Here is a 14,715-nt window from a genome sequence, read left to right as displayed (position 1 = left end):
GGCCCGAACAAGATATTGAAGTCATTGAGGGTTCAAAATATTCAGTGTCAGAAGACACCTCCAGTGGAATTTCCACCTTGTAGTGACTGAGGTCCACAGGACCGTGGCAGCGGGATTTTCCAGAGGGAAGATATTTGTGAGAAGGACGAATATAGGGAAAAACGTAGTTGCCACGTCACAACAGGAGTGGGTAAATCGACTCAAGGGATGATTCTGAGTCGATCTGTACCTATAAATTTCGACCTTTTTTTCACCCTCATTAACCCTCTTTCAAGATGACCGATGGGGTAAAAAAAAGTCTTTACAGGGGTCGGTAAATCGATTCAGGGGGTAATTCTGAGTCGATCTGTACTTATAAATTTCGACTTTTGTTTTCCACCCTCACTAACCCTCCTTCAAGATGGCCGATGGGGTAAAAGAAGTCTTTAGAGGGGTGGGTAAATCGACTCAGGGGGTGATTCTGAGTCGATCTGTACCGATAAATTTCGACCTGTTTTTTCCACCCTCACAAACCCTCCTTCAAAATGACCGAAGGGGTAAAAAAAAAAATTTTTACAGGGGTGGGTAAATGACTCAGGGGATGGTTCTGAGTCAATCTGTACCTATAAATTTCAACCTTTTTTTTCACCCTCACTAACCCTCCTTCAAAATTACCGATGGGGTAAAAAAAAAGTCTTTACAGGGGTGGGTAAATCGACTCAGGGGGTGATTATGAGTCGATCTGTACCTATAAATTTCGACCTTTTTTTCCCACCCTCACTAATACATTTCCAAGATGCCCGACTGGGTAAAAGTCTGCACAGGGGTAAAAAAAATGTCTCCACAGGGATGGGTAAATCGACTCAGGGGGTGATTCTGAGTCGATCGGTACCTATAAATTTCGACCTTTTTTTTCCACCCTCCGTAATACATTTCGAAGATGGCCGATGGGGTAAAAAAAAAGTCTTTACATGGGCGGGTAAATCGACTCAGGCGGTGATACTGAGTCGATCCATACCTATAAATTTTGACCTTTCTTTTCACCTTCGCTAATACATTTTCAAGATGGCCGACGGGGTAAAAAAAGGGTCCACAGGTGCATCTAGATTGATTCACGGAATGATTAGACGGAGTTGCGGAGTCCAATCAGTGAATTGGAAAAAAATAAAAATGGAAAGGTGAACTGAGTGCATTGGAAATAAATTAGGGGTTGAGAGTGGGAAAAGTGTGCCAGGGTGCAAAGGAGGTTCATGGTGGGATAAATTCATTCGGAAAAAATGATTGTTGAGGGTGGAATGAGTCATGGGGAAAATGAGGGTTGATGATGGGATGAGTGCATGGGAAAAATAAACGTCGGGCCTAGGATGAGTGTATGGAGAAAAAATGAAAGATTGTGACCTGGATGAGTGTATCAGGGTGAAATGGGAGTTGACCGTGGGATCAGTCATGGAAACAATGAGGATTGATTGTGGAATGAGTAGATGGGAAAGAATAGGGGCTTAACGGTGGGATGAGTGTGTCAGGCAGAAATGGGGATTTTTCCAATGACTCATCGCAATATCAATCCCCATTTCACCCTGCAACACTCATCCCACCCTCAAACCCGAACCCACCCTGATAAATTCAGTCGACCTTCAACCCCTCAGTTTCTCTCATGTATTCATCCCAGCCTCAAGCCCCCATTTTGTGACATTCACTCATCCCACCATCAACTCTCGTTGTTTCCATGACTAATCCCACCACCAACCCCCATTTTACTCTGACAAACTCACCCCAGCCTGAACTCTGCATTTCTTCCAATGCACTCATCCCACCATCAACCCTCATTTTCCCCATGATTCATTCCACCATCAACCATAATTTTTACCGAATTAATTCATCCCACCATCAACCTCCTTTGAACCATGACACACTGTTTCCACCCTCAACCCTACTCAGAATCACCTCCTGAGTCGATTTACCCACCCCTGTGGAGACATTTTTTTTTACCCCTGTATAGACTTTTACCACGTCGGGCATCTTGGAAATCTATTAGTGAGGGTGGAAAAAAAGGTTGAAATTTATCGGTACAGATCGACTCAGAATGACCACCTGAGTCGATTTACTCACCTCTGTAGAGACTTTTTTTTGCCCCATCGGTCATCTTGAAGGAGGGTTAATGAGGGTGAAAAAAAAGGTCGAAATTTATGGGTACAGATCGACTCAGAATCACCCCCTGAGTCGATTTACCCACCCCTGTGGAGATATTTTTTTTCACCCTTGTATAGACTTTTACCCTTTCGGCCATCTTGGAAATGTGTTAATGAGGATGTAAAAACCCTCCATTTTATCCAGAAGCATTTTGTCCCTTCACCGTGAAACCCCCCGATTTCCTGCAAGCATTCATCCCATTTTCATCCCTTCATTTTACCTCTAACCATGACTATAAACACCATGTTTATACACGCACCCCTTTCTCAGTCGCAGTTTCACCCTTACACCCACCCTCTACCTTGACGCATCTGTCTAACCCCTAATTTAAAAATTCACCCTCCCAACACCATTTATTCGTATCCCCCCATTGGGATATTAGCCCCCCAGTAAGTGCCCCTCCTTCGTACGCTCCAGATCACTTTTACCGTGAAACTCATTTTTGCCTCTGCGAGATTGAGAGGTCCCACTATCGCCATCTGCCTAAACTTAGTTTCCCTAAAATTGACAGCTGATCCCTTCGTACTCGCGGACAAAAATTACGGGCGTTCAGTGCATCGAATCTTTCCGGGAAAAATCGCGAAAAATGTAATAATTGTGTTCACGGGCCGGTAATTGGGTGTCGCGAGTGAGAAGTGGATGTGTAAATTGTGGGGACTGTTTTTATCCCGCAGTGATTGAGTCGCCATATTTTCCCCCAAACCACCATTGGAGAATTCATCTTGGTGAAATCTAGGGGATTTCTTTGAACGTAATTTACACGTTCATTCCTCAATTTCCCACCCCCGAGAGCTAATTACCGGCCCGGCAAAAATAATTATCTGTCGATTGACCCTACGATTATATTTTTTGAGGGTCTACAGGGGCGGGCATTTATGTCCCCGTAAAACGCGTTTTTTCTAGGGAATTTCCTAGGGATATGTCGGGCAAAAATCCCTCCCCCCGGGCCTTAAATTGTTGAGAGGAGTGTCCCGCTGTAAGTACGATGTTAATTACACTGTTGCAGAAGCTCCATATTTTGAGAGAATATTGTGAGGAATTCCATGCGAAGAATTAGAAGTTTCTTCAGGGCGAATTAGGTGCGATATTGTTAAGCATTTTTTCGGATTTCAATCTGTACCTTGTACAAGACAGTATGGGAAAATCCGAGGAAAGCCAAAAGTATTGCTGTGGTCCTCAGCGTCGCCATTTTCGCATTTTTTGGTGAAATTGAAGAAATCAAAATCAATTAAGTTTCACTCGCGATCATCTGAGCAATCCTCCGTAAAAATAATACATTCAGTATCCCACAGCCTAGGGAAATCATGGGGAACAATATAGTAAGAATAGTTCGGAGATTTGCAAGAAATCTAATTATTATTTTTGTACAATTGGAAATTATTATTACGAGATCTACTGCGCACTCCGTGCGCCGAATTCGAATTCGAGTTTGGATTCGAGTTGACCAATAAGAAGTCAGTCTTACGAGTTTCGACTCAGGCGAACTTCATTTACGTATCTCTGCTTTCATGATAAGGAAACAGGGAAAAACCTAGTTGCCACGTCACAACCTATAATAAATTGCTTACAAGGAGCTAGTCACTTATAACTCTTAACTCAATCGACTCAATCGGAGTGTTGGATGGTCTAAAAAATAACTCTCTGCATAAAAGTTGCACCCACGTGTTAATGATGCTTGAAACATATGGGTGTTTGAGGTTAGAATACAATGGAGAGAATTATTTGAGAAAGTCGGCCATGGAGTCACGTCCTAGATGATTTTAATTACTTGAGGAATGGCCAAAAATGGAACTTATACTTACAATGAATTATCCCTAATTTTCAATTGGACTATTTCATTGCACAATCACTACAATTTCCCTCATACCTCCGTTCGGCACCGTCTACTTGTTTAGGTTTACCGTAATGATCCGAGAATGTCCGATCAATCATGAGTGGGAGTAAGAGGTGAGATAACACATCCCACCAGTGAAAATTTACGGGACGTTTCGTAGAAATTTCTTGCCAGTTCCGTAATACTTTTGAACTTTTATCTGAATTCTCACGGTCTGCGACGTATTAAATCAAGAAATTTGCCTTAAATTTTTCCACCTGATATCACTAGAGGGAAGAATTAAGGGCCTGCCCGTGCCTTTTTAGTTACAAACCTGCGAATTTACTGCAGATCTCAGATTCATTCTTGTTCGTGCCCATATAGAAATTAACTGAAAAAGATCCTCCCTGGTAGATTACGTGACTTGTTCCGTAATTTTCTTTGATATTTCTCTCCGTTCATCATCCCACGATGTTGCTTGTAGTCCACTGAAATTCCATGACTTTAAGCGTGTTACATCTTACACAAAAATGTACGTACATAAATAAAAATGATCAATTATAGACAATTAATTCCCAATTGTTTATGTTTAACTCCATGTTTTATAATGGCTTGAAATCTAATGGAGATAGATCAAATGACTCATAATATATAGAAAGATGAGAGTATATTTCAGTGGTGTTGGCATATTGGTAGTATTGAAGATTATATCTCTCTTAGCAAATAAAAAACTTTTTAGTAATTATTAAGGGATGAATCGTTGAAGAACGGTGTTTATTGAAATTATCGAGAACCTAAACGTAAACACCATTTAACGCTGTTCAGAGAGACAAACTGGACCTAAAAAGTAACCTAGATGAAGGATGTTAATACAAATAATGGAGATCCACGGATGATTTAATATTAAGAGGGATCGATTGATTGGTTGATGTATTCTTCACTGAGATCAGGTAAATATGTATTTCTCAGCAGTGATGATATCATATATGTAACGATATAATTCATAAATAGTAGTGCTTATAAAATCTCTATTGCTGTTCAAAGTGGAGTCGAATCATAATCTTACGGGGTTGAAACGTAAAAAGGCTGATATCTATGTGCAGTGCATGTAAATTACACATAGTTCATTTGTCGATTTGACGCACAGAAGAGCACAATATTATAGCACCCAACATTGACCCCCAGTTAGTAGTGTACTACCTCGCTTATTCGTCGTTGTAGTTTATGCGTTTACCAGTCGGGAAATGCTATTGATTCATTCTTGGTGTACCACGTATTATATCTGTATGGAATAAACATGGAGAACTTCAGAGTATTCCTTGTAGCAACTGTATTTCATTTACTTGTGTTGAACGTAGAGATGAAAATACTTCGTGGTCGACTCATCACAGCACAAGTATTTCTTTCGAGCAATATACACGATCTTTCATGCATTTTTAAACATTATCATCTATTGATTATCTTACTAATAACATTCATTCATCGCGTTTCATTGGATGATAACCGACCATTGATGTATTTTCTTTTCCTTCAAGAATTGGGCATTTCTGACTAGATTCTGTTTCCTAACTGAACATGGGATGTTCAAATATAATTTCATTATTGGCGGAAGTCAAAATGAAGAGTCAATGCTGAACTTGTTGCTTTACTACGATGCTCCGAATCAGTGGCCCAGTGTTTATCCATCAAATAAATCTTGCGAAGAGAAACAGTCAATCCTTAAAGCTGATTATGGACAGATTGTACCACTCTCGGCTAATGTAGAAACTTCAAGTATATCCGGCTGTAGCAAAACTAATGACTCGTGGAGTAAAGCTCAATGCACTAGTTATCGCTTGTTCAAGTCTGCCAGGCCGAGATGGTGGTTTATTGCTCTCGCTGACTGCTCTTCACAGAATGGGCTCAATGTCACTTTCGATCTTTCCCTGACTAATGGCTCACCAGGTAGTTTCTGGAGGGAACATTTCTCAGCTGATGAGTTTTGTAAGTCCTACTTTTTCAATTTTTACTTACGACAGAATTTTCCTTTTTGTCTAATACTAATAAGTGGATCGCACATCTATCAACAAAAATAACCTCTAGTATCCACAAAGTTCTATTATTCTTTATAAAAAGTCAGTTTATGTTCATAAAAACGAATCAATGAATGGAATAAAACATACGAATATCATCGAATTTTTAGTATGAGTTTGAAGGCAAGCTACGGGGCGCTACGGGGATACCTTTACCGCCATGGTTTTTCCTGTGGTTTCCCTATCACTCCTATGTTCCATAGGAGAATGAATACGGTACAGTCCAGGATCCCCAACCGCATGCATAGGGTTTGATAGGGCCAATTAGCCATAAAGGGCAGGAAGGGCCGGAATATAAGGAAAAAAACTCAAAATATCCATTATTTATGAGTTTCACTTGCCGCGCGCAGCGGTCGTGAAGCGTTACCTCACGGGGTCTGATAAAAAATGAAAAAGCATGCTATTGATATTCATAGTATGTTCTGATTTTTTCATGTATTATTTTTTATTTACCAACAGTTGAAACCCTGAGTAGGGCCCTTTAAAGCTTACCCCCACCCTATATCCTCAAAATATACTGATACCTATTCTTAAGAACAGGATTGTTCATCGCATGAGTTAATGCATTATTTTTGTAATTGCTTAATTTCTGTTTGTCATTTTTCAGATATTTTGCCAATTTTGATAGCAGCCGGCTCCATTTATATTATTTTGCTGTGTCTCAGTATCTACATCGCAGTACAACTTCGGCAGCGACGTTTACTTCACGTAACATATCGTCTGTATATTGCTTCAATCGTTTTCCAATTGGCTGGACTTTGTTGTGAGATTTATAGCTATTCTCATCAGGGCATCACTGGTTTCGACGCACATCAGGCATTACTAATGGGTAGACTTTACGAATCCGGAGCGGAAACTGATTTCACTCTACTTCTTCTTCTCCTCGCTCTTGGTTACACCGTTACTAAAAGTTCATTAACAAGGAAAGAGACCCAATACCTTTTTTCACTTGTTGGGATTCTTATTGTATTGCAACTTACTCTTTTTATATATCAATCTGCCATTTTTGATCCTGGATTAGTGCTCTATATTTATGAGTCACCACCTGGACTGGCTCTCTTAGCATTGAGGATTTTCGTATGGGGCATATTTGTATTATGTTGTTGGAGAACGAGCAGGAAATCAACAACTAAATTTCGTTTCTACGCTTCGTTACTCGTATTGGGATCTGTCTGGTTTCTCTGCCACCCTTTAACGGTATGTTTCCTTATTATATCATTTATGTCACTCGGTCCGCCCTAACCCCGTACTTTTATTGTCCTAGGGAGGTAAGGCGGTGCTTATCGCCTCCCTTTTTACGTATCTCTCCAGGGCAATACAATGACTCGGTTGGTCGGGCCTCCTAACACAAAAAAACATTACATCACTCGGTCCGCCTAAACCTTATACTTTTATTGCCCTAGGGAGTAAATGGCTGCTTACCGTCTTTCTTTTTACTTACTTCCTTTGGCCAATAAAAATACCCGCTCACTTTAGCAACATATTTTATCAGAAACCGTATTTAATTAAAATACGTTTCCAAAATAAAAAAATTTCTTAAAAATTTTAAACTCAAAAGAATGAATTATCTTACTTGAAAATGTAGAGTTGGTAGGTTGAGTATTCATTTATAAAAGAATTTCTCGACTACTCGAATTTGTTAGACGTCAAGGTGGACTTTTACTCGAAATTCGCTAAATTTCATGCCGATGACGAACCAATCACGGCATCGGCTGGCTTCGTCACCTATTGAGCATTGTCATTAGATCATCAACGAGCACTTCTTGTTTAGACGTCTGGATCCACCTAGCTTACTTTTTTAATTGAGTCTGCTTTGTCTAATTATCGGTCTTCATTGTGAATCGACTACTGCAGATTTTGGGCAAATATCGAGGACGTGAACTTGTCTAATGTTAATTTTTGTGGCTTGAGAACCCACCTATATTTGACGAATTTATTTATTACATTTCTCTAAAAATATCGGGACTTAGAGTGGGTTTGTAGTAAAATAGGATGCTCGAGTTGTTTTAACGTAACGCCATCAATGTAACGTTGGTTGCACTTTCTCCAAGCATCCCTCCTCTCCATTGCTGAACTCTCTTTCATCAGTTTCTGTCTGCAGTAGTGGATACACTCATCCTTCTAGTAATGGTAGATTCCTCTACCACAGTAAATCGTCCCAGTTCCTTGCCAGTTGTTCTACTATTTGACTCAAAATCCTGACTCATATATTCTTGATTATTTTGACTTGCTTATAGTATTTTATCATTTGATAATTGGTTAGTTGAAATATTTGCTTGTTCCTTTGTTCAAATAATTTATTACCTAATGTTAGCGAGAATGATATGCGAATTTTGAGAGAGTAAGTCGGCGTTATTTAACTTATTTTTTTTTTTTGTTAATTTGAATCATATGAAATATCTTTCTACCCCGTAATTTTGAATTTACTTGAAAGAGAATCAACCCAGCCATATCAGAATCTTGGCAGGACAGTAATAGTAATGCAGCCACCTCTACGATTAGTCATACTGACTGGTCGGTAGCTGTTCTGGTTTTAATTTTTTTTGGTTTTGAGTTTCGTCCGTTTTATTAAAAACGTCCTGGCGCCTGACCTTTAATTATATTGGTTTATCGCCAAGGGCCCCGTATTTTTGTGTGTTCTGCTGGCGAGGACGAAATACCATGTGCATTCGTGTTTCTTTGCCCTGCTCAAGGGGAGTATTGCTATGTACCGCTGTCCTCAATCACAGAAAATGTCCATGTCCAATGTCTAATAAATCTGTAGGAAAATGGGTCTCATTTTGAATATACCCAGCATGTGATAGAAAAAACTGCGGCCAGCGTTCAGGCGGTTTAACCGAGCGATTCCAAAGCTTAGTCTGACTTATCATAGAGACCAACATTCAGTTGAAAGGAAGAGCGCTCTTATACGATTCCGTTGCTTTGATCGACTGTGTGGGTAATTGAATGATCCACTCCCACATTTTATATGTAAACGTATCGGAACTATGGCAAAAAAGGCTTAAGAGATTTGGAGGAGTCGTAGATGAGAAGCTGGAACTCGAATGGGAAGCCCGCCGGGAATGAAGAAACGTGCTGACCGGCATGTAAAGACTCATATGTCATTACAGTTCGAGAAGGCACGTCATTACTTTGAGGAAAATAGTTTAGGTGGATCTTGCCCAGCACCGCGCCGTCCCTGGTCTTAGTTCGACATTTGTATATTCAGCTATAGACAAGTTTCTGGTACAGACGTGCCTTGTCTAAAAGGCGGCTTCCATAACCCACGCATGAAAGCGTGATGGACATCCAATTCGCAATAATGGAATTCAGAACATAATTCGCAAGGGCGTTTCTTGGGCGTTTCTTGGAGTCGAAAAATAGGCGAAAATACCTGTACAAGTTTTGTATTATTTTTCATATACTCTGCGACGTAATTTCGGGAGATTCACGGAACGGTCCGTCCATCAGTCGGCCCTCTGGCCCTAAAACACCCCAAAATAACTCAAATCCAAAATCAGGCGCCATGTTATTTGACGGAATAACGAGCGTTTCAAAAATCCCTGTATCAGACTCGCTCTCTGCGCTCAGATCATCGATCCAAGAAGTGTGTCTCTGAGACATAATTACTAGTTAGCCGTCCAGCTAGGTCTCAAGTAGCCCGGCCGCTACAAAGTCTATTAACTATAAAAGGAAGAAAAAATAAATAAATAGTTAGTAAAAATAGTTAGAGTTAATTAAAATATTCTAGCAACCGCGTTACGAAACTCAATTATTAGTGGTCGGAAGAGTTAGAGTTTTAAATTAGTAAATCTAAAAGAAACGAAAAATAAATTCAATGACTTGAAACTCCAGTGACACAAAAATCGATAACTCTATGTGACCCGAATAAAAGAAATATTCAATAAATTCCTAAAGTCGAAACAAATACTTTCGCGGTCACGAGACCTTCAAATCAAAAGAAGTGAAATAAATTTCAATGGCAAGACATTCTATCAATTCACGAGAATTAATTTAAAATAATTCAAAGTCATGAAACTAATCATTCACTGAATAATTCAAATGTTTCGAACAAATAAATATTCAACAAAAATATGTTGCACAACGATTATCAAAATTTCAAAATTAATATACAGAGAGGGAGAGAGAGAGAGAGAGGGAAAAAGAGAAATGGGGCCACATATTCACCGATAGAATAATTCACAAATAGTCCTGGACTCGATCGGCTGAAAAAACGTGAACTCGAAGCAACAGGTAACAAACGCGGCGAAAATTGTGAGTGGTGATGACAGCGTCATCATTTACCAATCTAAAACGACCAGACATGCGCCACATGTGTGAATAATTATCCACGCATGTGCCATTTAATTCAGCGATGCTTAACATTAATTGTCTAGCCCCTAATACATGATAATAAATTCTCAGCAGTACCTAACGACACCCAACTTAATTTTCACATTCAGAACCACCTTAAGAGAATAGTAACTCTCCTTGAATTCGTTGAATCCTCTTTTCCATTATTTGCCAATCAGCCTCGAGCCAATCAACCTCGAGCACAGCAACTACGTTACTTCCGTGCTAATCGATGTCTGAATTGTGGCTCCATCATCGGCCACATCCAGAGACTGGCAAAAATGTAACGGCACCTGACGCCATCGTCCTCAGGATCCTCGATGATGCCCTCAGAAAGAGCGCAGAAGCGCGTAAATTTAATTCAAAATAAAAATATAAACAGGATCAGAATCATATCAGTTCTCCTCTCTCGAAAATTCTCGCCGTGGCTTCCCGTCTGGTGGATGTCCTCTAAATAACGCGAGCCGATCGAGAAACAGTAACTGGTAAACGTTACAAACCGTGTATTTATCCATGAAATGTTCTCTCTTGTAATGCGTTCTCAGGAAAAAGTATTACACAATGCTCATGTCTTGTGGATTTGGCAAAATATCATGCCATATCAATACATTCCATCAAGAAATTGCAATTCATGATTCCGAACATTGCTACTTGTGTATTTAACATAACCTGGTTATCGCGATTGCGACGAGGTTATCTTATAATTATAATTACCGGTAATGGGACAATTCATAATTTACTATGAAGATTTTTTTTAATACATTAGAGTCTTTAATTTTCCAGGTTTTGGTCATCACATTCATAGTAGACAAATGGATTCGAGAATCTGTTGTGAAAGGCTGTTCTGTCTGGATTATGTTTCTTGGCCATGTAGTGTTTTTTCTGATTACTCGACCAGCGTCTTCCAATGAACGTTTTCCATTTCATATACGGACATTTCAAGTAGGCCCGGTCTACGTGGGAGGAAATCATAACTACGAGCCACGAAGAGGAGCAACTGCCACCACCGTGTTTACTGTCCCGTGTAGAAATATGAATGAAAATATCCATCAGAATGAGAATCTTACAATATATTCTGTTGGCCATCATTAACTAGTGCGTATCTTCTGTTCTTTGCCAATATTAAAAAGATGTTGGCAGTGCCTTTTCAATGAGCATCATTAGATGAAATTATGAGTGTAATACGTTATGGAAGTTTTGCCCCGGTTAGTAAAAATTCTAGAATTTTGAGTTTTCCGACAAATTTTTGATCTAAATTATTCGAAAAAATAATCTGTCTAGAATTACATGAATTTTTTGAATGTTTATAAAAATCGCAACAGAATTACGGCACGATTATGAAATTTTGGCGGTCATTAAATAATGATAAAATTCAGGTAAATGTGTATATTGGGGGCCTCAACTATTTCAGGTAGAAATAACGGAAAAAGAGCTGGTTTTCGCACACAACCTGATAAAAAAAACTGATCTCCGACGGTTGAAAAACGTATTGCAGTTGGAATTGGCGGGTGGTTTGTCTTTTTACACTAGTTTTAAGTGAAAAAAATATCATAAGGTTGCGTAGTATTACCAAGTACACTCAATCCAGTGGGAACTTGTATTCACCAAAAACAATAACAAGAGGATTAAAGGCAACGACCGAATCAATAATTACAGCACAGAAGTAATACAAGTGTCCCGTAGTGAACAGTTTCGCGTTTTCCAGTGAGCAGTGAACATGAAGCTCCTCGAGGTCCATGATTTGTGTACGAATCAATCGCATCTTATCGAACATTTACGGAATTTAAAAGTGTTAACAAGTGAAGTGAAATACCGCAAATGCCCCATGCGTATGAAATTCAGTGCCGATGAAATGCAGTTCCGATGCAGGAAGAGGACAGTCAACTATGATTCGCATCGGAGGAAAGGCAACTCCCAATGTGACACTAAAGCTAGTGTGCTGAGTGGATCATGGTTCTGACAAGCCCGGATATCACTACCCACAACTATAAGGTTCATAGTACTATACTTACATATGAACCCCCCTCGGCAAGATTTCCTGTGCAGTGAGCTGGACCTCAACAAAAAAAAAAGTTGTTGATTGGTCGAATTTCATTCGGAAAACTCTCATCGACTGGTGTGAAGACCACACTCAGAAGTTGGGAAGCCCGGGGAAGATTGTCGAGGTAGATGAGTCAAAAATTGGCCATCATAAATACAACAGAGGCCGTGTGGTACGTGGAAGATGGGTGCTTGGTGCAATTGAAAGAGAAAGTGGCGCTCTAGCTATCACCGTTGTGAAGAACAGGAGTGCTGCAACCTTAGTGAGAATTATCAAAGACAGGATTCTGCCCGGAACTGCCATTGTATCAGAGAGCTGGAAAGCATACCAAGAACTGGAGCATGAGGGGTTCCAAGACTTAGTTGTTAACCACTCAATCATTTTTGTGGATTCAAAAAACTGAGCTCATACACAAAACATTGAGCAAAAATGGAGAGACGTAAAGGATATGATCCAGAGATATGGCGTGAGAGAGGAACACTTCCATGGATACCTGGCGGAATTTATGTTCAAACGGGCGGTACAGCGAAAGGTTTGATGCATTTTTCAGAACAGTGGCAAAGCATTACCCCCCAAAGCCATTACCTAAAAACACTGACTGAAATTCATCCACATCTAAGTGTTGCCCTTTGTCTTAATTGTACCAAAACGTGATGTCTTTCTACCATAAGACCCATTCCACTCCCTTTATGCGGGGTGGTGGATAAATGATGGATTCTGAAAAGAAGAATCAAAAGTAAAGTGCAGGGCTGTACAGTGTTTTTACATAAATATAAATCTCTAAAGTATTGAAAAAATAGTGTAATATTATTGCCTTTAAGAGGAATGGCGGAAAACAATAGAGATTATCCCTCAGGTGAGAAACCCGCTAGCCACGCGAGTCAACTTGCGAGTTAGAGGCGAGACCAAGAGGGGGGAGACCGAACGAACCATATCGACACAGTACAGCCTTCCAAAAACAATAACAGACGGGAGAATGAGATATGACACACCGACGATGGACATATACGGTAAGCGAGAATAGAGAATATTATTACAAAATAAAAAAAAAAAAAAATTTTCTTTCACTCGTATACCCTTTCGGGTTTTTACGATTTGTTCCCTTCCCACCCCCCAACCCCCTGTACCGCATTTGCTGAAAGGGAGGGAAAACCTCATCTGAGGGAAAAACCTGCCCTGGTACAGTCGTCCTTTTGACAGGACTACCGCTCGACAGTGAAACCGTGAGATCAGAGCGCTATATATTTTTGACCGCCGGTGCCCGGGATCGAATCCGGATCCTTGGCATGCTAGTCCAGCACTCTAACCGCACGGCCACTACCGTCGGTTTATTACAAAATAATTAATATCTCGCATTGAACGCATTTTCGGCCTCTGAAAATTTAGGAGAAAGATAAAGGAGTCTCAATAACTGACTCTAAAAAATTTCAAACAAATCGGGGCTGAGGCCCCTAATATACACATTTACCAAAATGCGAATAAGTTGTATCTTTTCTGGTCGATCCGATCCAGAATTTGTCAGAGAACCTAAAAAAATGGTAATTTTGGCTGAAACAGTGTAGCATGCTTAAATTATGAAATTCAGAATATAACTCGCAGTGGGAGTTTGCATAACAGCACTGGATTTTAAGATTGTGTTAAGGGAGACATTAAGTTTTCCCTTCAGTCGACAATTTTTCTTCGAGCTCGGAAATCCTACGCCGAACAATTTCGAAGCGCATGCATTAAAATATTGATCCATGACGAACATGCAACAGGTCAATTTTCGGACATTCTTGACTCGACACGGGGACTCTGTGCACGGCCCCGATATTGTCCGTCCGATCCGAGTATTGTCGCGATTGTCTTAAATTATATTCTGTTGTATTAATTATTCCTTCGATTGTATCTGAGTGTGAGAGTCAATTACTGGAAGTGAAGTAATATCTGTAGATTAAATTTGTAAGTAACCATAATACTCCAGTGTATTTAATTTCCTCTCTCTCTCTCGCTTCCTCTCTTTGAGTTGACTTCGGTTTCTCCAGCTTTCCATTCCTTGAGATGGTCGGGTATATCCTGTTAGAAACGATAAACTAACTGGCGCCCAATAAACTTTAACTTTTGTCGATTTGATAAGAGGTTCATGAGCCCTGACAACCCTTGACTCAGGCCGCATCAGGTATAGGCCTTCTGCCTTGAATTTTATAAAAATAAATTATATAGTGCTACAATAATCCTCCAAAAGAGGCCTGTTTCAATTGTCAATTCTTAATTAGCTATCTGTATTGATGTACCTATCTACTTTAAAC

At 39.9% G+C, this 14,715-nt stretch overlaps 1 protein-coding gene across 1 annotated transcript; it reads left to right on the top strand.

The window, feature by feature from the left end:
* Positions 1 to 5,316: 5,316 nt before the first annotated feature.
* Positions 5,317 to 11,617, top strand: LOC105270993 (transmembrane protein 145-like). The gene is made up of 4 exons (XM_011312264.1): positions 5,317 to 5,378; positions 5,518 to 5,965; positions 6,662 to 7,251; positions 11,170 to 11,617. The coding sequence occupies exons 1-4, from the start codon at positions 5,343 to 5,345 to the stop codon at positions 11,476 to 11,478; spliced, it is 1,383 nt and encodes a 460-aa protein (XP_011310566.1). The 5' UTR covers positions 5,317 to 5,342; the 3' UTR covers positions 11,479 to 11,617.
* The last annotated feature ends 3,098 nt before the right edge of the window (positions 11,618 to 14,715 follow it).

Source organism: Fopius arisanus, unplaced genomic scaffold, assembly GCF_000806365.1.
Source record: "Fopius arisanus strain USDA-PBARC FA_bdor unplaced genomic scaffold, ASM80636v1 scaffold00099, whole genome shotgun sequence".
Taxonomy (NCBI): Eukaryota; Metazoa; Arthropoda; class Insecta; order Hymenoptera; family Braconidae; genus Fopius; species Fopius arisanus.
Note: the sequence above shows the minus strand (reverse complement) of the source record. Positions and strands in the feature narration are given on the sequence as shown.